Source organism: Rattus norvegicus, chromosome 1, assembly GCF_021556685.1.
Source record: "Rattus norvegicus strain SHRSP/BbbUtx chromosome 1, alternate assembly SHRSP_T2T, whole genome shotgun sequence".
In the NCBI taxonomy this organism is placed as follows: Eukaryota; Metazoa; Chordata; class Mammalia; order Rodentia; family Muridae; genus Rattus; species Rattus norvegicus.
In genome coordinates this window covers 214,990,244-215,011,541 of record NC_141534.1, presented here as the reverse complement: position 1 = coordinate 215,011,541, position 21,298 = coordinate 214,990,244, and the positions used below count along the sequence as shown (strand labels likewise).

The 21,298-nt window shown below is 45.8% G+C and overlaps 1 protein-coding gene across 1 annotated transcript; it reads left to right on the top strand.

Moving 5' to 3' along the window:
• Positions 1 to 83: 83 nt before the first annotated feature.
• Ccs (copper chaperone for superoxide dismutase) lies at positions 84 to 21,152 on the top strand. The gene is given in 8 exon segments (NM_053425.1): positions 84 to 173; positions 463 to 535; positions 6,773 to 6,910; positions 7,799 to 7,976; positions 8,428 to 8,488; positions 20,507 to 20,584; positions 20,655 to 20,758; positions 20,856 to 21,152. Coding segments are annotated over 8 exon segments (825 nt in total). The 5' UTR covers positions 84 to 134; the 3' UTR covers positions 21,010 to 21,152.
• Positions 21,153 to 21,298: the final 146 nt, after the last annotated feature.

The window sequence follows — 21,298 nt, the reverse complement described above, 5'->3', positions numbered from 1 at the left end:
GGCCCCAGCGAGCGCACGCGCCAAGGAGGTGGAGCAAAGGCGGCCCCCGAGGCTCCGCCCATCCCACAAAGCTGAGTTGCGTTGGTCTCTGGACCCTACCGGTTGTGTGGCCCAAGCGGGTGACTGCAGCCAGGATGGCTTCGAAGTCGGGGGACGGTGGAACTATGTGTGCGGTGAGTGAAAGCTTCATGTGGAGCCTCGCGTAACTTAACCCTTGGGGTGATCGTTATCTTGGGAAGCCAGGAAAGAGCAGGCTTCTGGGGAGGTGAAATTCCGGGGTTAGGGTAGCGATGCCCCTCATAATGGGAGTGTGGGAGGGTGAGACCACTATCCTGGAATGCTCATGAGATAGTTAAGAAGGAATTTGAAGAGAAATCATATGCAATGTGTGCTTCGAGACATAGGGGAGGTGGAGAATTGGGATCATGCCTGACATGTTCTTCGGCCTTGCTTCTCTCACAGTTGGAGTTTACAGTACAGATGAGTTGTCAGAGCTGCGTGGACGCTGTGCACAAGACCCTGAAAGGGGCGGCGGGTAAGAGCAGAATAAATCTTTCTGGGATCAGCCCAGGGGTTTGTGTTTAGCAGTCTTCCCGTTGCACAGATGCATAAAGAATGAAAGGAAGTTTCTCAAAGTCCCAGGGATGTGGGGGCAGAGCCTAGAGTGCAGGCTTCAAGCTTCTGTGGACAGAGCTGTCTTCAGACACAGCCTGTCCAGCCGCTGAGCATCATGGAACTAGCCAGAGTATATAAAGCACCTCCTACGAAGGGCGTTCTTGGGGGGGACACTTGAGTTCTTGCTTGGGAAACAGCACAGTTCTGAGAAAGCAAACAGCATCCCTGGCCCAGTTCAGTGAGCTTAAGCCAGGGGGGTCTGCAGGAGACCTATCAAAAGAGGAAAGATATGAAAAGCAGAGTCATTTCCCTGACACTGGAAACTGGCTTTTTTTGTTTCTGCTGAATGTTAATTCAACTTTTCAGCCTGTATAGATTAGACACTGGGGGCTTCTGAGGAAAAATATTTACCCCTGTGCTTAGGTAAAGATCACAGAAGCTTTACCAAAGGGGCATTCATAGAACACGTCCCTGGGATGCCATCGTGGCAATGGGAAGGAAGGAGGTAAGAGTCTGAAGCCAGGACACTGGTCGGAGGAGGATCAGGTGTGTAACTGTGAGACAGGTGCACTTTGGAGTTCGATCTGTTTACAGTCAGATGCCCTCTTTGCCACACACTTGGACAATGACTTCATGTTTATTTTCTTTTCTTTTTTCTTTTTTTTTCGGAGCTGGGGACTGAACCCAGGGCCTTGCACTTGCTAGGCAAGCGCTCTACCACTGAGCTAAATCCCCAACCCTATGTTTATTTTCTATGCTTCTGTTTCTGCAGTGTTTGAACAGTGTTCATAACCCAGTTGTTGTCACCAGGGGTGAATTAGTTGATACAAGTTTTGGGCCTGTGGTGAAAGCCCACTCCATTTCAGAGGAAAGGGGAGAAAAGCTACAGGCAAAGGTGTGTTGTAGGAAGGAGATTGGGGAAACTGATTGTTTTGTTTTGTTTTATTTTGAGATAAACTTTCTCTACATAGCCCTGGCTTTCCTGGAACTAATGTGTAGACCAGGCTGGCCTCCAGTTCACAGACACCTGCTTACTTTTACGCCCGAGTGCTGAGATGAAAGGTGTGTGCCACTATACCCAACCTGGATTTATTATTAGAGAGTGTGTTTATGATATGCTTTGGGGAGGGGGTTGTGCAGGTGGAGGTCAAGAACAACTTCAGAGTTGGATCTCTGCTTCCAGTTGTCAGTTGTGTAGCGAGAATAGTTCACCCAGGGCTGGAGAGATGACTCAGTGGTTAAGAGCACTGGCTGCTCTTCCAGAGGTCCTGAGTTCAATTCCCAGCAACCACATGGTGGCTCACAACCATCTGTAATGGGATCTGATGCCCTCTTCTGGTGTGTATGTACTCACATACATTGAACAAACAAACAAATCTTTTAAAAAAAATAGCGTGCGCGCACGCGCACACACACACACACACACACACACACACAAACAAAACCTGAGCAGTTCACCTGCCTGACTTGGGATGATTTTTTTTTTTTTTTGGTTCTTTTTTTCGGAGCTGGGGACCGAACTCAGGGCCTTGCGCTTCCTAGGCAAGCGCTCTACCACTGAGCTAAATCCCCAACTCCGGGATGAATTTTTTTTTAAGGTTTATTTTTAAAATCTTTTTTTTGTATGTACGGGTGTTTGCTTGCATGTGTACCATGTGTGTGCCTGGGGCCAGGAAGATGGCTGAGTCAGTAAAAGTGATAGCTGCATCAGTGTGAGAATCGAGGTCAGATTCCCAGCACCTGCGTCAATGCCACACTGGTGTGGTAGTCCACCTATGGTCCCAGGCTTCAGCAGATAGACAGGGATCCCAGGGCAAGCTGGCTAGCTCGACAAGCCAAATCAGTGAACTCTGGGTGCAAGTGACAGAACTTGTCTCCACATAAAAGGTAGAGAGCAATTAAGGAAGACAGATGGCCACCACATGCACCTGCACAAGTATGTGCCCTCACACTCAGGTACATGCATGCATACACGCATGCATACTACACACATTTATACACCGGGGGGGGGGCACCTTGGCTTCTATGTGGAAAGCTACTAAAACAGTGGTTCTCAACCTACATCGGTCAAAGACCATTGTAAAACACAGATTCATATGATTCATTATGGTAACAATTGCAGTTAGGAAGTGGCAACCAAAAATAATTTTTTGGTTGGGGAATCACCACAACATGGGGGCACTGTATTAAAGGATCACAGCATTAGGAAGAGTCAAAAATAGGAAATCCATAGATAGGGTTCATGAGCAGGCTAAGGAGATGTGAGGTGTCTAAGAGAAGTGCTGAGGCCTGAATGTGTTTTGCACACACAGCAGATAAGGTTTACTGATGGTCTGGCCTGGGCATAGCATGGATTCCTAGACCCAAGATCTCCCAGGAGGAGCTGATTCTGTGCTCTGGATGTGGAAGGGCCAGAGCAGAATGTTTCTTGTGACTATCCCCTTTAGAATTGACTCAGTTGGTTAAGAGCACTGATTGTTCTTCCAGAGGTCCTGAGTTCAAGTCCCAGCACCCACATGGTGGCTTACAACCCTCTGTAATGAGATCTGATGCCCTCTTCTGGTGTGTCTGAAGACAACTACAGTGTACTTATATATAAGAAATAAATCTTAAAAAAAAAAAAAAAAAGGATTCCCGACCTCACTCTGAAACAGAAGGAGGTGGGGCTTCCAGTGGTGTGGTAGGTCTGTTTGGCAGGTGGATCTTGGAGTATAGCCAATCCAGCCTTTAGTGAGGGCTCAGTGGAGAGGAAACAGAAGGGCAGTTACTGTAGGGCACATGTGAAGGGCTTCAGGGATGATCACCTCCCATGACTTTTAGGAAGAGAGTAAAGCTCTCTTTCCCAAGGTCTTGGGCAACGTTCTCCCTCAGTGTATTCTGTAAACTGAAACTCTCCTGCTCAGCTAGGAGAAAGCCAAGCAGATTTCACTTACTGAGGCCAGAAAACATGGTTATATGCAGTCTCTTTTTGGTGAATAAAAAGCCCACAGATGCCTTGAAATTGCTCTGTGTCCAACCAAAGTCCCACCTGTCTGTCTTCCCCAGCAAGAATGCTTCTTGGAAAAACATTGGAATATGTTACTTTTCAGTGGAATGGCTCCAACTCCATTAGCTCTTCACTTACCTTTCCAAAACACAGTTTAAGCAAACCTGGCTTCAGCACTACGTCCCTTCAGTGTCATGGGCTTATAGTCCTAGCACTGTAGAGGCTGAGATTGAAAGAGTGTGAATTCAAGGCCAACTCGAATTGCAAATTGAGACCATGTTTCATGAAAGGGTGTGTGTGGCTCCTCAGCTACAGCCCGATGGTTCAGTGGTTCAGATGCTACGCCTCTTGCGGAGAGCCTGTGTGGTCTCCAGATCCATGTCAGGTGGCTCTCAGTTACTTGTCACTTTACTTTCAGGGGATTCGAGGCCCTCTTATGGACTCTACAGGCACCTGCACTTGCACACCCCACCCCCAACATAGACATAAAAACATAATTAAAACTAAAATAAGCCAAAGTGCTAGAGAGATGGCTCAAGAGTTATGAGCACTGGCTGCTCTTCCAAAGGACTCAGGTTCTATTTCTAGCATTCTGGCTCTCAACTGACTGTAACTCCAGTTCTAAGGGATGTCCTGCTTTCTTCTAGTCTCCACAGGCACTAGGCATATGTGGTGCACAGACATATGTGCAGGCAAAACGCTCACATTCATAAAATTAAAAAGATTAAAAAGATTTATTAAAAGTCATAATTCAGAATAATATGGCATTAGTTATGCAAAAACTTCTCCATAAGAATGCAAGAATTATCTCGTAGGATTACATACCCTGAGGTGACTTCAGGGATTTCAAGGGTAATAGGACCCTATTGGCACTTTTTTTTTTTCTTTTTTTTTCGGAGCTGGGGACCGAACCCAGGGCCTTGCGCTTGCTAGGTAAGCGCTCTACCGCTGAGCTAAATCCCCAGCCCCCCTATTGGCACTTTTAGCTGATACACTGTGATGGTTTGTATATGCTTGGCCCAGCCCCATTTGGAGGTGTGGCCTTGTTGGAGCAGGTGTGTCACTGTGGGTGTGGGCTTTAAGACCCTCACCCTAGCTGCCTGGAAGCCAGGATTCTGTTAGCAGCCTTCAGATGAAGGTGTAGAACTCCCAGCTCCTCCTGCACCGTGCCTGCCTGGAGGCTGCCACGCTCCCGCCTTGATGACAATGGACTGAACCTCTGAACCTGTAAGCCAGCCCCAATTCAATGTTGCCCTTAGAAGACTTGCCTTGGTCGTGGTGTCTGTGCACAGCAGTAACAGGGTTCTAGGAGTTCTAAGATACACACTTACTTTAAATTTGATCTCTGTGGACCACATATCGTTCCAGTCTTCACTGAGTTGACAGCCTAGTGAGGGAAGTAACGGAGTGTAATCAGAACAGAGCGAGTGCTCAGCTCTAGTGCGAGCGCAGTAGATGTGTGTGTGTGTGTGTGTGTGTGTGTGTGTGTGTGTGTGTGTGGTGTTGGGGAGCCCCAGGAAGCATGGGCTAGGTCTTCATACCATGAGTAAAAAGCTTGGGGTAATTGTTTTTGCGCTGTAACTAGGGGTGCCTGAATTTCAGTTCTGCAATCTATATACTTTCAATACATTGCTTCATTGCTCTGCACTTTGATGTCCTTATCTGTAAAAGAGATAAATTCTCGGGTTATCCTGAACATGAAATGGAACAATCCAGATAAAGCACACCAAAGAGGACTCAATGGGCTGTGAGATGGCTCATCGATAAAGAACACTGGCTGCTCTTGCAGAAGACCTGGCTTCAGTTTCTAGCACCCACCACATGGCAACTCACAGTGGTCCAGGGGAACCCTAACTAAGACAGGATGGACCATCCTGTTAGGGCCACTGCAGCCACTGCATGGAATGCATACACATAAGTAGTCAAAGCACGCATCCACATAATCAATAAATCTTAAAGAAAAAAAGAGAGCTTAGTCTATGGTGCATGCTCAGTGTCAGCTCTTAGGATGGGAGCCATGGTCCTCCTCAATGTGAGTAATAGCTTTATTGTGCCAAAGCTCATATGCTATAAAAGTCACCAATCTGAAGTGTATGGTTCACTTAATTCATTCCCTGGGCTGCCCAGCCATCTCCTCTATTATATATTCATTACCTTATAAAGAAATCCCCTATCATCTATCACTTTCCTGTTCCTCCACTCTACCCTCTATTCCACTTCCTGTCTACACATTGGCCTGTCTTGGACATTGCATACAAGTGATATTATATGATCTATGCAGCCATTTCTGCTGCTGTCACGTAGCAGAATGGTTCCCTCATTGGGGCCACAGTATGTGTTTGTGCTTCACATCTTGTCATGCAGTGATGGACACCTGGTTAGTGTCCACCCGTTGGCTGTCTTGGATAATGCTAATATAGCCAGCCCACTCTTAAAATTTCTTTACTTGGGTTGGGGATTTAGCTCAGTGGTAGAGCGCTTGCCTAGCAACCGCAAGGCCCTGGGTTCGGTCCCCAGCTCCGAAAAAAAAAAAAGAAAAAAAAAAAGGTTCAAAATTTCTTTACTTACTAACTGCGTTGGGGACACACATGCCACAGCATGTATGTGGAGGGCAGAGGACAACTTTGTGGAGTCTGTTCTCTTCTTCCACCTTTAGGTAGGTTCCAGGTTAGCCCACTTTTATAAAAAAAATTTTTTTTAAAGACGAGTATTCCATGTTCCAAAAGTCTGGGGTGCTAGTACATACCTGTAATCCTAGAATTTAGAAACTGAAGCAGAAGAATTCGCCTCAAGTTTCAAAGCTGACCTGGGATAAATATTGAATTTCAGACCAGCTTGGACTACAGAGTGATACCCTGTCTCAATAAACCAAAAAGTAAGATAGCATCTGACCTGTAATAAGAACTCAAAAAAAAAAAAAAAAAAAGGAGTGGGAGTGCAGCTCAGTGATATCAGTGATAGAGCACTTGCCTAGTACGTGAGAGGCTTTGAGTTCCATCCCCCACCCCCCACGACTCACAAAAATACCACACCCAAGTTCTTAATACTAGAAGGACGCTTCCAGGTTTATCTCTGGTCATATGAAGCTTTGTAGCATTGGGGCTAGGAAAGCCCTGTGCTACCAACATGTGGTGCTGGCCCTCTACTGACCGCTCCCCCTCTCTCTGCCAGGTGTCCAGAATGTGGAAGTTCAGTTGGAGAACCAGATGGTGTTGGTGCAGACCACTTTGCCCAGCCAGGAGGTGCAAGCGCTCCTGGAAAGCACAGGGAGGCAGGCTGTACTCAAGGGCATGGGCAGCAGCCAACTAAGTGAGTGATTGCTCATAGTCTTGCTTTTGGCCTTTGGGACCGGAGGTGTGGAGCAAGAACTGGGATTAATCTAACCATGAGTCTTGGGACTGGGCTGGATTGGCTTTGGGGAATTATGATAGTGACGTGAGATTCCTTCCCTGCTCTTCCTGAGCCACTGAAAGGAATGGATGTTGATCTGTCTGAACAAGAGTTAAGGCTACTACCCAAATTCTTTTAGTCAAACTAAACAAGCTCACACACACCATACCATGCATCCCCCCCTCCCCGCCCCCGTTAGACAGGGCTATCTCCCTTAAAGCAGGGTTTAAGAAAATATCATTGGGGGTTGGGGATTTAGCTCAGCGGTAGAGCGCTTGCCTAGTGAGCGCAAGGCCCTGGGTTCGGTCCCCAGCTCCGGAAAAAAAGAAAAGAAAATATCATTGAACATAGGAAAAAGTGGGGCTTATATAGCCAAACAAAACAAAACAAACAAACAAACAAACAACAAAAACAACCCTATAAGGCTAGGGGGGTTCCAAGAGGTTTGGTAACTTGGCAGAACATCTCAAAATTACTTGGCAGAGCATTCTATCTTATCAGGGAGGAGGTTAGGGTAGAGGGTTTGGGAACAAGTTAAATTCCAGGAAATAGGGGTTGGGGATTTAGCTCAGCAGTAGAGCGCTTGCCTAGGAAGCGCAAGGCCCTGGGTTCGATCCCCAGCTCCAAAAAAAAGAACCAAAAAAAAAAAAAATTCCAGGAAATATGTCAAGACATGGTTAAACCCAAGTTTTACAGAAAACAGGAATGAACTTATTCTGACCTTGTAACCAGATGGCTTTAATTGGACAGGCTGGTCCATTGGGGTGGGGTGGCATGGAAAGACAGTGAGCATTTCCTGCCTTGCAGAGAATCTGGGAGCAGCAGTGGCCATTATGGAGGGCAGTGGCACCATACAGGGGGTGGTCCGCTTCCTACAGCTGTCCTCTGAGCTCTGCCTGATTGAGGGAACCATCGACGGCCTGGAGCCTGGGCTGCATGGGCTTCATGTCCATCAGTATGGGGACCTTACGAAGGACTGCAGCAGGTAAGTCATCCTTAATATCCCGGTAGTGTCTTCAGCTACACACTTTCACATTCTGTTGTCTTCACGAGTATTCTCGTGGGGGCGCAAATACACAGACCTCGTGCAGAGATCAGGAAACTGAGGCTTATAGACGTTAAGTGGCATATGAAAGGCTTAGAGGATGTAAAATCAACATCTGAGATACAGGGAAGGAAGGGGCCCTGTGTCTAGTGGTGTCTTCTATAATATGATTGGTTGTTTACTCCTCTGCATCTCCTGAAGCAGAAATTCACAGAAGACACAATCCATGTGCTTAGTTTCTATGTTTTTTGCCCTTATTCTGGCACAGAATAGGTCTGTTTGTTGAATAAATGAATGAGTGAATGGATGAATGAAGAACAGAGGTATACTGTCAGAGAAGAGGGTCTAGACACAATTATTTGGATACCTATCTGCTACTTTTCATCCTTAGCTGTGGGGACCATTTTAACCCTGATGGAGCATCTCATGGGGGTCCTCAGGACACTGATCGGGTAAGTGTAGGTTTGGGCTGGGTTTGGGCATAGAGAGAATCCAGGGACTCAGAGGCAGGCAGGCAGTTCTTGGGCCTTGCTCTGTGATTGCTCTGTATGTGGGTCTTTCCTTGTATCTGTTGTTGATTAGCTTACCAATTTTACCTGGTAAGTCTTGTGAGCAGGGCCCTAGGGATACAATGGTGTACACCCCAGTGCCTGCCCCAAGGAAGCTCAGTTTAGCAGGGGAAATTCCATGTACAAAGATACTCTTGGTAGGGACCCTTGGAGCTCCATTCTTTTCTGTCTTTTATTCTTTGTCCCCTCTGTCTCTTCTTCCCTCAGTCTTTTTCTTTCTTGTGCTAAGCACGGAGTCTAAGGTTGCACACATGCTAGGCAAGTCCTCTGCCACTGTGCTGCGTTTCCAGCAATACTGAGGTTTCGTTTTTCCACCGTAGAATTCCTTTCCTGTCTTCAGGGAGTTTCTGCCACATTAGTGATCTCTGTCTTACATTACTAGTACATCTGTACTAGTAATTATTCAATTACTTGATTGAGTAGGAAGGTCAAAGAGGAGCACAGAGGTCGTGGTAGAGGACAGTTCACATCATGGTAGCCAGAAAACAGAGAGAAAGGTCACAGGAAGAGGACAGACAAAATGCAGCCCTAAAAGACATTTCCCTATGGATCTATTTCCTCCAACAAAACTCCCACCTCTTACCCTCCACCATCTCCCAGTAATGCCAACATACCATAAATCTATCAAGGGGTGAATCCATTGATTATGTCAAAGCCCTCATGGTTTACACATCCATAAGTGTGCTTTACAAATACCCTAGGTGTTTGTCAGTTCAATCAAATTGATAACTAAAATTAGCCATCACAAGATCATTGCTTTCTTGCTCAGAGATTTTGTGTTCCTTAGTGTTCTTTTAAGATCCCTCACAGGGGGGGTTGGGGATTTAGCTCAGTGGTAGAGCGCTTGCCTAGCAAGCGCAAGGCCCTGGGTTTGGTCCCCAGCTCCGAAAAAAAGAAAAAGGAAAAAAAAAAAAAAGATCCCTCACAGGGGAGTGCATCCCCTCCCTGTACTTGGAGTAAAGCCCTAAGGCGAGTTCTGGTTCTGAAACCTAGAGAAAAGACAACTCCTTCTTCGATCCTCTCAGGACTCCAGAGTTTGTCTTAATTTTCTATCATTTTTTTGTTTATTTGAGATAGTATCTCAAGTAGCTCAGGCTGACCTCAAAATGGTTAGGTAACCAAGGATGGCCTTGAAGTTATGGTTTTCCTTCCTCTACCTTGCCAATGTGACAAGCATGAGTCACTGTGTCTTGCTGTCTATCTTGATGTCAGTCCACAACTTCCTGGCACAAAATCAGTGGAACCATGGTACAAGCTCGACCGTCCCAATCTAGTAGAGCCGTGGTACAGTGTGAGCATTCCTATCTGCCGGCCCAGATCATGCGTTCCAAACTCGGAGACTCTATTAAGCGCTTATTTTTACTTAGGAGTGCTCAACCAGTAAAGTGTATGAAAATGTTCTAGAATTGTGGGGCTAGACAGATGGCTTGGTGGTTAAGGGTGCTTGCTGGTCTTTCTGAGATGAATTCAGTTCCCAGCAGCCATGTTGGGTGTTTCACATTGCCTGTAGTTCCAGATCCAGGGGATCCAACACCATCTTCTGGTTTCTACAGGCACCTATACACACTGGGGTACACACGCATATCTAGAGATACAGACATGTGAAGAAGATAAGGATAAATCTGTAGAGCTGAGCATCATGGTGCACCTTCAGTCCTAGCATTTGGGAGGCAAAGGAAAGCAGAGCACTGTGAGTTTGAATGGTCTGCACAGTGAGCTCCAGGCCAACCGAGATATATAGTGTAAACTTGTCCCAAAATTATTTTTAAAAGAAAATATTCTAAAATAGAACAGAGCACCACCACCAACAAAGTACACAGAAATAAGACATGCTGGTGTTGAATATTTCATTACCTGTGTGTGTGTGTCTGTCTTTCCTTTATGGTTTTTCCAGACAGAGTTTTTCTGTGTATTCCTGGCTATCCTGGAACTTGCTCTGTAGACCAGACTGGCCTCAAATTCAGAGACCTACTTGCCTCTTGCCTACTTAGTGCTGGGATTAAAGGTGTGCTCCACCACTGCCCAATGCTTAGTGTTTCTTTTTTTTTTTTAATCTAAGTTTGTTTGTTTGCTTATTTATTTATATATTTATTTATTTATATCCCAAACACTTTCCCCCTCCTAGTGCTTCCCTCACAGAGTCCCTTCCCCTCCTCCCTTCCCTTCTCTGAGAGTGTGCTGCCTCTCCCTGAATCCTCCTCCCATGGTACATCAAGTTTCTGCCAGATTAGGCACACCCTCTCCTATTGAGACCAGACAAGGCATCTCTGTTGGGGAGTGGATACCACGGTCAGGCTACAGCTTTTGGGAGAGTCTCTGCTCCAGTTGTTGGGGGACCCTCATGGAGGCTGGGCTGCATATCTGCTACATATGTGCTAGGGGCCTTGTTCCAGCCTGTGTATGCTCTTTGGTTGGTAGCTCAGTCTCTGTGAATTCCCAAGAGTCCAGGTCAGTTGACTCTGTTGGCCTTCCTGTGGGGTTCCTATCCCCTGCCTATGTTTCTCAATGCATTTAACTAATCTTTTAGGCCTTTAACAGCTCTGTCTTTTTTAAATGGTCATAGTACCCCCTCTCTGCTCTGAGGTGAGATAGACATGTTCTTTTTGAATGGTCCATTGCACAATGCCATGCTTGTAAGTGATGTTGCTTTGAATTTAATGCCACTAATATTGGGGCATAAAATGACAACTTTTTATTATTGTTGGGTTCTGGGAATTGCCACTCAAACCATCAGTCTTAGTTAAGCAAAAAAAGTTTATTGAACACAATGGATGTCCAGGTCCACAAAAAGGAAAAACCTAATTGTGGCACTTGTCTGTGCTTAGGGCAAGTATTTTATATGAAAAACCAGGTTCAAAAGTTAAAACACGGGGTTGGGGATTTAGCTCAGTGGTAGAGCACTTGCCTAGCAAGTGCAAGGCCCTGGGTTCGGTTCCCAGCTCTGAAAAAAAGAAAAGAAAAAAAAAAAGTTAAAACACAAGCAGTGGGGTTGGGGATTTAGCTCAGTGGTAGAGCGCTTGCTAGGCTTTCTGCCTCCTTGGGTTTTGAAGGGTGATGGTGAGATCTGCATATGGATGAGGCTGAGGTAGGTTGGTTGCTTTGGCAGAGGAAACCATCTAGGTCACAACAGAGCAGAGATGTTCCTGAAAGGCAAAAGACTGCCTTGGGACTTGTGTCCTCACCCACAGACCCTACTTGGGACAGGGGATCAGAAGGAAACAAAACCAAAGAGGACTGTCCTAGTTATAGCAACACGTGCCTGAAGTCATAGCATTTGGGAGGTTGAGACAGGAAGATTAGTTTAAGGCCAGCCTTGGCTACATAGCAAATTCAAGGCTGCCTAAGGTCATATGTGATCTTGTCTCTAAAAGAAAAAAACAAAAACAAAAACAAAACCCTCCCCGCCCCCAAAAGCAAAACAGGGGGGTAAAGGTATTTATTGCCAGGTCTGACAACCTGACTTTGACCCCAGCAACCTACATATTAGAGAGAACTGTCTCCTGTAAACTGTTGTCTGATTTCTATGTGCTCATGTCTGTGTGTACATGAACATCACACACACACACACACACACACACACACACTAAAAATGTAAATAAACCAAAAAGTAGTCTATTTATAGAGCATATACTTAGCATGTATAAGACTCTAGAATTATTTGATTTTTTTCCAAAGATGAAATAAGGAATGAACAAGAATGTAGGAAGGATGGCACAGGGTTAGCAAGTTGGTTCTTCATCCAGGTGGAACTGGAGTCGCATGGGAAACGACATCCAAGCCAGGCTGTCTCTTGCATTTCCACTAATAGTCCCATCCCATCCCATCTCACCTCCTTTAGCCCTCTGAAGTATAAAGGAGACTTGCCATGTGTCTTAGTCAGGGTTCTCAGAGTCACAGAACTGATGGGCAGTCTCTATATGGTAAGGGAATTTGTTATGAAGACTTCCAGTCTATAGCCCAACTCCCCAACAATGGTCAGGTGTGAAGGGAAGCCCAAGATTCTAGTAGTTGCTCAGTCCCACAAAGCAAGCAGTTGAAGAGCAAAACTTCCTTCTTCCAATGTTCTTACATAGGTCTCAGGTGGGTACCACCATGCCTGGACCTGGGACTTGCTTTGTCCCAGGTGACCTTGAACTCAAGAGATCTCCTTGCCTTAAGCTCCTGGGATTCATAACCACTTTGCCTCAAGATCTTCATACCAAGATTTAGGTCAAAACCTTGTATCTCCCAGCCTCAAGATCATCACAGGTGAGCCTTCCAATACTAGATTGTAGTTCATTCCAGACATAGTCAAGTGACAACCAGGAATAGCCACTACAATCCACCCCTTGTCAACTTGACACAAATAATATCTCACATCCATATGAAACAATAACAAGGTCAGGAATATGCCTAACATGATATAACTATTCTTTGTACAATCGCAAACGCATTTGTAATCTACAATGGTGCAATGTCCCTTGGGAACATTCTTTTAGTATCAAAACTTAAACACCAATTGATGTTAAAGAAATTGGAAGAAAGCATAAATAGCTATACAAATGTGTTCTTAGCAAAATAAAGCAGAAGAAGCATTCGAATTACTTTGTAATTCTCGTCTTTGGTTATGTGGCCTCAGCTGGTATTTATAACTACTTTCCTCCACTACCCACTCTGTATTTCCTCCACCCTCTGCAAGCCCTCAGCAGGTCTTGGCTCTTTTCCTGGAGGAGTGGCCCATACCTTCATTCCTGATGTGTCTCTCTCCTTTGTCATCCTGCTTGGAGCAGGCTGTTGTAGTTTCCCATTGACTTTAATCACAGGACATGGTGGTACTAAGAGACGCCCTAAGGGATCTTCTTCACTCCAGATATAATCCTTCTTACCTCTATTGTGTAGAGGCAATCCAATTTCCCCATGGTAATCTGGATCTATCACTCCTCCTAATACTGCTATTCCTTTCTTAGCCTGTTAGTTTAAGGGCATTAGAAGCCCAAAATGACCAGGGGGAAGTCTGAACTTCCAGTTCAATGGAATGATTGTTTTGGCTCCTGGTAGGAGCACTTCCCCCTCTAGAACCAAAATAGATAGGCCAGTGGAACCTAGAGTTGTGGGAACAGGAAGCAAAAAATTTTCCTAGAGGGTAACAAGGAGTGACAGTGAGTGGAATTATTCCCTTTTCCACACCTTGATTCCTGGCTATGGGAGAAACTGTACCATATATCAGAGCTGATTCAAAGCATATACCGCCTTCTGAAGGACTCTGTCCCAGCCATCCATGTGCTGCCACCTAATTGGTGCTGTAACTGCGTCTTCAAAAGGCCATTCCATCTTTCTATCAGACCAGTTCAGGGTGATGGGAAACATGGTAAGACCAGTGGATTCCATGATCGTGGGCCCACTGTTGTACTTCTCTGGCTGTGAAATGAATTCCTTGGTCAGATGCATTACTGTGTGGGATAACATGACAATGGATGAGGCATTCTATAAGTCCATGGATAGTGGTTCTGGCAGAAGCATTATGTGCTGGAAAGGCAAATGTATAACCAGAATAAGTATCTACTCCAGTAAGAACAAAACATTGTCCTTTCCATGGAGGAAGTGGTTCAAGGTAGTCAACCTGCCACCAGGTTGCTGGCTGGTGCCCTCGAGGAATGGTGACGCATCTGGGGCTCAGTGTTGGTCTCTGCTGTTGTCAGATCGCCATTCAGCAGCAGCTGTAGCCAGGTCAGCCTTGGTGAGTGGAAGTCCCTGTTGTTGACCCCAACCATAACCTCCATCTCGGCCACCATGGCTACTTTGTTCATGTGCCCATTGAGCAATGACAGGGATGGCTGGGGGAAGAGGCTGACTGTCCACAGAACGGGTCATCTTATCTACTTGATTATTGAACTCCTCCTCAGCTGAAGTCACCTTTGCTGAGCATTTACATGGACACAAATATCTTCACATGCTTTGCCCGTTTGGAGAGATCTATCCACACACTTCTTCCCCAGAAGCCTTTCTCACCAATTGTCCAGTCATGATCTTTCCAGGTCCCTGACCATCCAGCCAATCCATTGGCTACAACCCATGAGTCAGCGAACATTACATCACAGTGAATTGTACACGTGGCCATTTCTTCTTCCAAACAAACTGCAATGCCATGTGTACTGCCTGAAGTTGTTCCCACTGTGAAGATTTCCCTTCACCTGTATCTCTCAGGGCTGTCCTGGAAAGGGGTTGTAAGACTGCAGCTGTCCACGTCTGGGTGGTGCCGGCATAACGTGCAGAGCCATCAGTAAACCAGGTCCTACTCTTCTTCAGTCAGCTGATCACAGGAAACACCCCATGAGGCTATAGGCACATGCTTGGCAGCAGTTGGCTTTGGCAGTAGAGACCATAGGCATTAGAGCAACTTCTTCATGTAACTTGCATGTGCCTTCAGGACCTGCCCAGGCCTGATCACGTATAAACCACTAACACTGATAATAGACTGCTGCTGTGCACGTCTTACTTTATGACTTGGCGGGTCTGATAACACCCAGCTCATGATGGGCAGTTCATGTCGCATGGTAACTTGGTGTCCTATTGTCAAATGTTCAGTTTCCACTAAGGCCCAATAGCAGGCCAAGAGCTGTTTTTCAAAGGGAGAATAGTTGTCTGCAGAAGATGGTAGAGCTTTGCTCCAAAAATCCCAAAGGTCTCTTCTGTGAGCCACCTACAGGGGCCTCCAGAGGCTCCTAACAGCATCTCTGTCTGCCACCGACACCTGAAGTACCATGGGGTCAGCTGGATCATGTGGTCCAGTGGTAGAGCAGCCTGGACCTGATGAAGAGCTTTCTCCTGTTCCAGGCCCCACACAAAGCTAGCAGCTTTCTGAGTCACTTGGTAAATGGGCCCGAGTAACACACCCAAGTGAGGACTGTGCTGTCTCCAGAATCCAAATAGACCCACTAGACGCTACGCTTCTTTCTTGGTGGTGGGAGGGGCCAGGTGCAATAACTTATCTTTCACCTTAGAATATCTCTGCATGCCCCACACCACTGCACTCCTAAGAATTTCACTGATGGACATGGACCTTGAATTTTGGTCAGATTTATTTTCCATCCTCTGATATGCATATGTGTTACCAATGAGCTCAAAGTGTTTGCTACGTCCTGCTCACTTGGTCCAAGCATCATAATGTCATCAATATAGTGCACCAATGTGATATTTTGTGGGAGAGACAGATGATCAAGATCCCTTCTAACTAAGTCATGACACAGGGCAGGAGAGTTAATATATCCTTGAGGCAAAACTGTAAAGGTATACTGCTGGCCTTGCCAACTGAAAGCAAGTGCTTCTGGTGTCCTTATGGACAGGTACTGAGAAGAAGGCATTTGCTGGATCAATAGCTTCATACCAGGTACCAGGAGATGTGTTAATTTGCTCAAGTAATGAAGCTACATCTGGAACAGCAGCTGCAATGGGAGTTACTACCTGATTTAGTTTCGGATAGTCAACTGTCATTCTCCATGATCCATCTGTCTTCTGCACTGGCCAGCTAGAGTTAAAGGGAGATGTGGTGGGAACCACCACCCCTGCATCTTTCAAGTCCTTGATGGTGGCAGTAATTACTGTATACGATACTGGTTTTGATTCACTATTTTCTTTGGCAAAGGCAACTCTAAGGCTTCCATTTAGCCTTTCCAACCATAATAGCCCTCACTCCACAGGTCAGGGAACCAATGTGAGAATTCTGCCAGTTTCTAAGTATATCTATCCCAATTATATATTCTGGAACTGGGGAAATGACCACAGGGTGTGTTCGGGGACCTACTGGTCCTACTGTGAGTCGGACATGAGCCAAAACTCCATTATCACCTGTCCTCCATAAGCCCCTACTTTACCTGGAGGACCACGATGTTTCTTGGGGTCTCTTGGGATCTGTCAGTTCAGAACCCGTATCTAATAGACCTGGAAAGTCTGATTATTTCCTTTCCCCCAGTGTAGAGTTACCCTTGTAAAAGCCTGTAGGTTCTTCTAGGGAAGAACTGGAGAAATGCTAATAGCAAAACTTTTAGGTGTCTTATCAAGATTCTTCCTCAGGGGAACCTGGCCACCCCTTTTTGCAAGGGGTTCTTGGTCTGCAAACTGACTCATGTCTGGAAACTGATTCACTGGCTGTGATTGCCTTTTGCCACGATCCAATGTAGCCTTTCATTTGTTTGAGAATTTTTCTGCTTATACAGATCATACAGATAAGCAGTAGGCTTCCTATGTATTTCATGCCTGGAAACATCATGACTGATTAGCCAGTACCAAAGGTCCAAAGGAGTCATGCCATTGTAAATTTCACCTCTCCTGTGCTGGCCATTATGGGCTATGTCATTATAAGTGTTGTTTTGCCTGCACTGTCCATTATAATAACTACGATCACCTTGTCTCTGGCGATTCAGTGCTGTCACCTGGCCCTTGTTACTTCAGGGCCCAATTGAACCCATTGCATTTAATCCATCCAATTGAGCAGCAGCATCTCCAACCCTAAGGTCTGGTACAAGGAAAAGGGCAAGAACAGAACCCTTCAAGTGTGCTAGTGCCCCTCTCACCAGTTTTTGTCTTATAGGATCTGTGAAGGGCATAGCTTCTGGGCCTTCCCATTGTGGAGGATTAGGTTTTATACAAGGTAACCACTCTAGCTTTGCAGTTTCCCTGAGCCTTAAAATCCCTTAGTCAACACTAAGACAAGGGATATCCAACTCCTTTTCAGTAGGCCATCTTTTGATAAATGCTTCAGCCAACCATTCAAACAAACTTCTGACACTTTCACTGTGCAAGCTTTCATATTAAACCTAGACTCTCCACTCAGAGAGCCCCTATCAATGAAGTCAACCTGATCTAGTTCTATGTCCCTTCCACCATTATCCCACACAGTTAAAATCCATTCCCACACATATTCCTCAGACTTCTGCTTGAATGAATTAGCAAATTCATTAAGCTCCTTAGTAGTGTAACACATTTCCTCATGGACTACACTGTCTACCTCCCCTCTAGGGGCCTGCTTTGCCGTGAGTCTGGTTATAGGTCTAGAAGAAACTATTGGTGGGCCTTGAGGAACATCAGTATTGTCTTGTCTGGCATTTTCTTCAGAGAAAGTCACTACTGGTTTATCAAACACTGAGGGATTGATTTCCTTGTGTGAAAAAGGCATTTCAGGGTTGGAGCTGAGGGTACTTCTTCCTCAGGTGGGTTAAACCCTTGAGAATCTGAAGATTCAAACTTCTCTGCTTCAACAGGGTCCTCCCATACATCCCCATCCCAAGTTGTAGGATCCCATTCTTTGCCAATTAATGCCCTTACTTCAACTGCTGACACCCTCTGAGGCTAATTCTTCAAGAAAGAACTTTCATTGTAATCCAGCCAACCTTATAAGAGGGCTTCAGTTTGATTTTCTGCAACTCGAGCTCTGTGGCTGCTGGAGAGAAGATTCTCTGCAAGGACACACTTAGGAATCTTTAGATTGTTTACTTGCATCTGGAGCTGTTCGATTTTATCATACAGCTCATTCTTTTCCTTCATCAATTTTTCCAGACATACGAAGAGCAACAAGCCAGCACAATCATTTTTCTGATTTCCCCCCCAAATTTGTAGAAAATTTTGTACACCAGGTCACCTAATTCATCACCAGTTAAAGTTGATGGGTCAAGATAATCAAAGGCAGTAGCCTCTAAGTTTGAAATATAGTTTCCACCACAGGCCTTCAATATTCTATGAGCTCTCAGGAGAGAATATCTGGAGCGGTTTCAGTAGTTGAAGGTGCTGATGAATTATTTTTTTTCTTTTTCTTCTTCTTTTTTTTTTTTTTTTTTTTTTTGGAGCTGGGGACCGAACCCAGGGCCTTGTGCTTGCTAGGCAAGCGCTCTACCACTGAGCTGAATCCCTAACCCCTACTTATGAATTATTAGACCAACTCCAGATTCTTAAAAGATTCATCCTTATACTTCTGCTCCTCTAGAACAACTCCTGGTACCAACTTATGTATTAGTCAGGGTTCTCTAGAGTCATAGAACTGATGGGCAGTCTCTATATGGTAAGGGAATTTGTTATGATGACTCCCAGTCTATAGCCCAACTCCCCAACAATGATCGGCTGTTAATGGAAGTCCAAGGATCTAGTAGTTGCTCAGTTCCACAAGGCAAGCAGGTGAAGAAGAGTGAATCTTCCTTCTTCAATGTCCTTGTGTGGGTCTCCAGCAGAAGGTATGGCTCAGATTAAAGATGGTAACCTTGAACTCTGAGATCTCCTTGCCTTAGTCTCCTGGGATTCATAGCCACTATGCCTCAAGATCTCCATGCCAAGATCCAGGTCAGAAACTTGTATCTCCCAGTCTCAAGATCTGGTTCACAGGTGAGCCATCCAATTCTGGATTGTAGTTCATTCCAAATATGGTCACTTTGACAACCAGGAGTAGCCATTATACCATGCTCTATTTGAAACTCCTCTTGGTTCCCCAGGTCCCAAGCGTGTAGGCTGGGCTCAGCATCCTGCAGACATGAAGGCCTCTCCAGGTCTACCTGCTGTGTATTTAAGGGAGGGATTGAAAAGGCTGCCTTTCCTTAATTCCCTTTCAAGATCATGCCTTCAGTTACTCTGCTGCCTTCTTCAACCCCAGAAACAGTTGGCAAGGTCCCCGTCATCTCCACCTTGGCTCTCCACCATTAAAGTCTTTAGCATAGGGAATTGTGACAAAAAACAAAACAAAACAAATCATCATCATCAACAACAACAAAAAAACAGGTGCCAGCTATGTCAGCTGTGCCTACAGACAAGATACAAAATAAAGTTGAAGCCAAATTTGTTTGTTTTGTTTTGTTTGTTGTTTCTTGAGACAGGGTTTCTCTGTGTAACCTTGGCTGTTCTGGAAGTCACTCTCTAGACGAGGCTGGCCTCAAATTCATAGAGATCTGTGTGCCTCTCAGGGCTGGGACTAAAGGCATGAGCTACTATGACTGTAGAAGCCATTGTCATTCTTCACTGTGCAGCAGTGATACAGCTCAGCCTAGCCCAGGCATTTGTGTCTGCCCGTGAATCATGTTGGGAATGTTTGATCTGTACAGATGTAGGTTTCTGAGGCTTACTACTTGGGTCCTGACCCCTCAAAACTCTATCAATTTCTCACTCTGTTCTCTAATGACCTCTGATGTATTGTAGGCTCTTAATGTATGGCTGGCAGAATGTCTTACAGTGGGAGTGTATAAGTGCACTTACACACACACACACACACACAGGTTGACTTCAATTATCCTTCTTTATTGCTCTCCATTTTAATGTTTTTGAGATAGGGTCTCTTCATGAAAACTGAAGCTTGTTGTTTTCACCAGACTCACTGACCAGTGTGAGCCCCCAGGTTCTGTCTCTGCACCCCTAGCACTGTGATTATGGGCACGTACCTCCGTGCTAAGCTTTCACCTGGGTGCTGGGAACCTCAGCTCTGCCTCACCCCCCACTTTCATGACCTCCATTGAGCCATCTCCCCAGCTCTATGGTCTTTTCTTTTTTTCTTAACCTTTAAGCGAGAAGTAGGCAAAGCCATCATTTTGCCCACTCTCTCATATTTCTCCCCTCTTGTTCCTTGAGGCTGGGAGTTAGAAAAGTAATACTGGCCACTGTGATGTTAAGAAAAGTTAACTGTAGCCACCTTAAGCCTCAGGGAATGGAGGTTGGCCTAGGGATCCCCAAGCTCCTGAACATTTGGACTTAGGAAGGACAGGCAGTCAGCTGACTGGCGATGGAAGCCACGCTTGGCAATAGGCTTGTAGGGAGAGAGGTTGAGTCTGACTGGGAATGCTGGCTCTTTGCAGCATGGTGTCTTTCTGCTCAGGATTTCACTCCTAAGAAAGGGAGTGTCTGGTGATCTCTGAGTCTGTAAGTTTTTCTCTTCCCTATTGGGTCTCATTTCAGCACCGGGGAGATCTGGGCAATGTTCACGCTGAAGCTAGTGGCCGAGCTACCTTCCGGATAGAGGATAAACAGCTGAAGGTAAGGTGGGAAGAATGTGGGGACCCTCCTTGAAGGACTATGGAGACCAGGCTGTTGTTTCCCTTCCAAGGTGTGGGATGTGATTGGCCGCAGTCTGGTTGTTGATGAGGGAGAAGATGACCTGGGCCGGGGAGGCCATCCCTTATCCAAGGTCACAGGGAATTCTGGGAAGAGGTGAGTTATGCTACCCCCAGCAGGAGGGGGTGATATGCCAGTGGGGCACATGAAACCCTGAGGAGACCTATGCTGACCATAATACATCCCTCCATAGGTTGGCCTGTGGCATCATTGCACGCTCTGCTGGCCTTTTCCAGAATCCCAAGCAGATCTGCTCCTGTGATGGGCTCACTATCTGGGAGGAGCGAGGCCGGCCCATTGCTGGCCAAGGCCGAAAGGACTCAGCCCAACCCCCTGCTCACCTCTGAACAGAGCCTCCTGTCAGGTTATTCAGTCCTCCTAGCTGAACATCTTCCTGCAGAGGGAGCCTCAAGCCCTTGCTTGTATAGGCCTAAAGGGCAGATAGGCATTGTTGTATCCTGAGCAAATTAAATTGTTATTCTCATATGGCATTCTGTGTCTCTGTGTCTTTTAATGGGCTTAGTGAGTAGAGTCTCTCTGCTGTCTGTATCCAGAGCTACCCCTTGGCTTTGTTAAGTCCACATATATCCTGAGTATTCCTCATCCTCTTTGGAGTCATGATAAAGGGCCACAGCA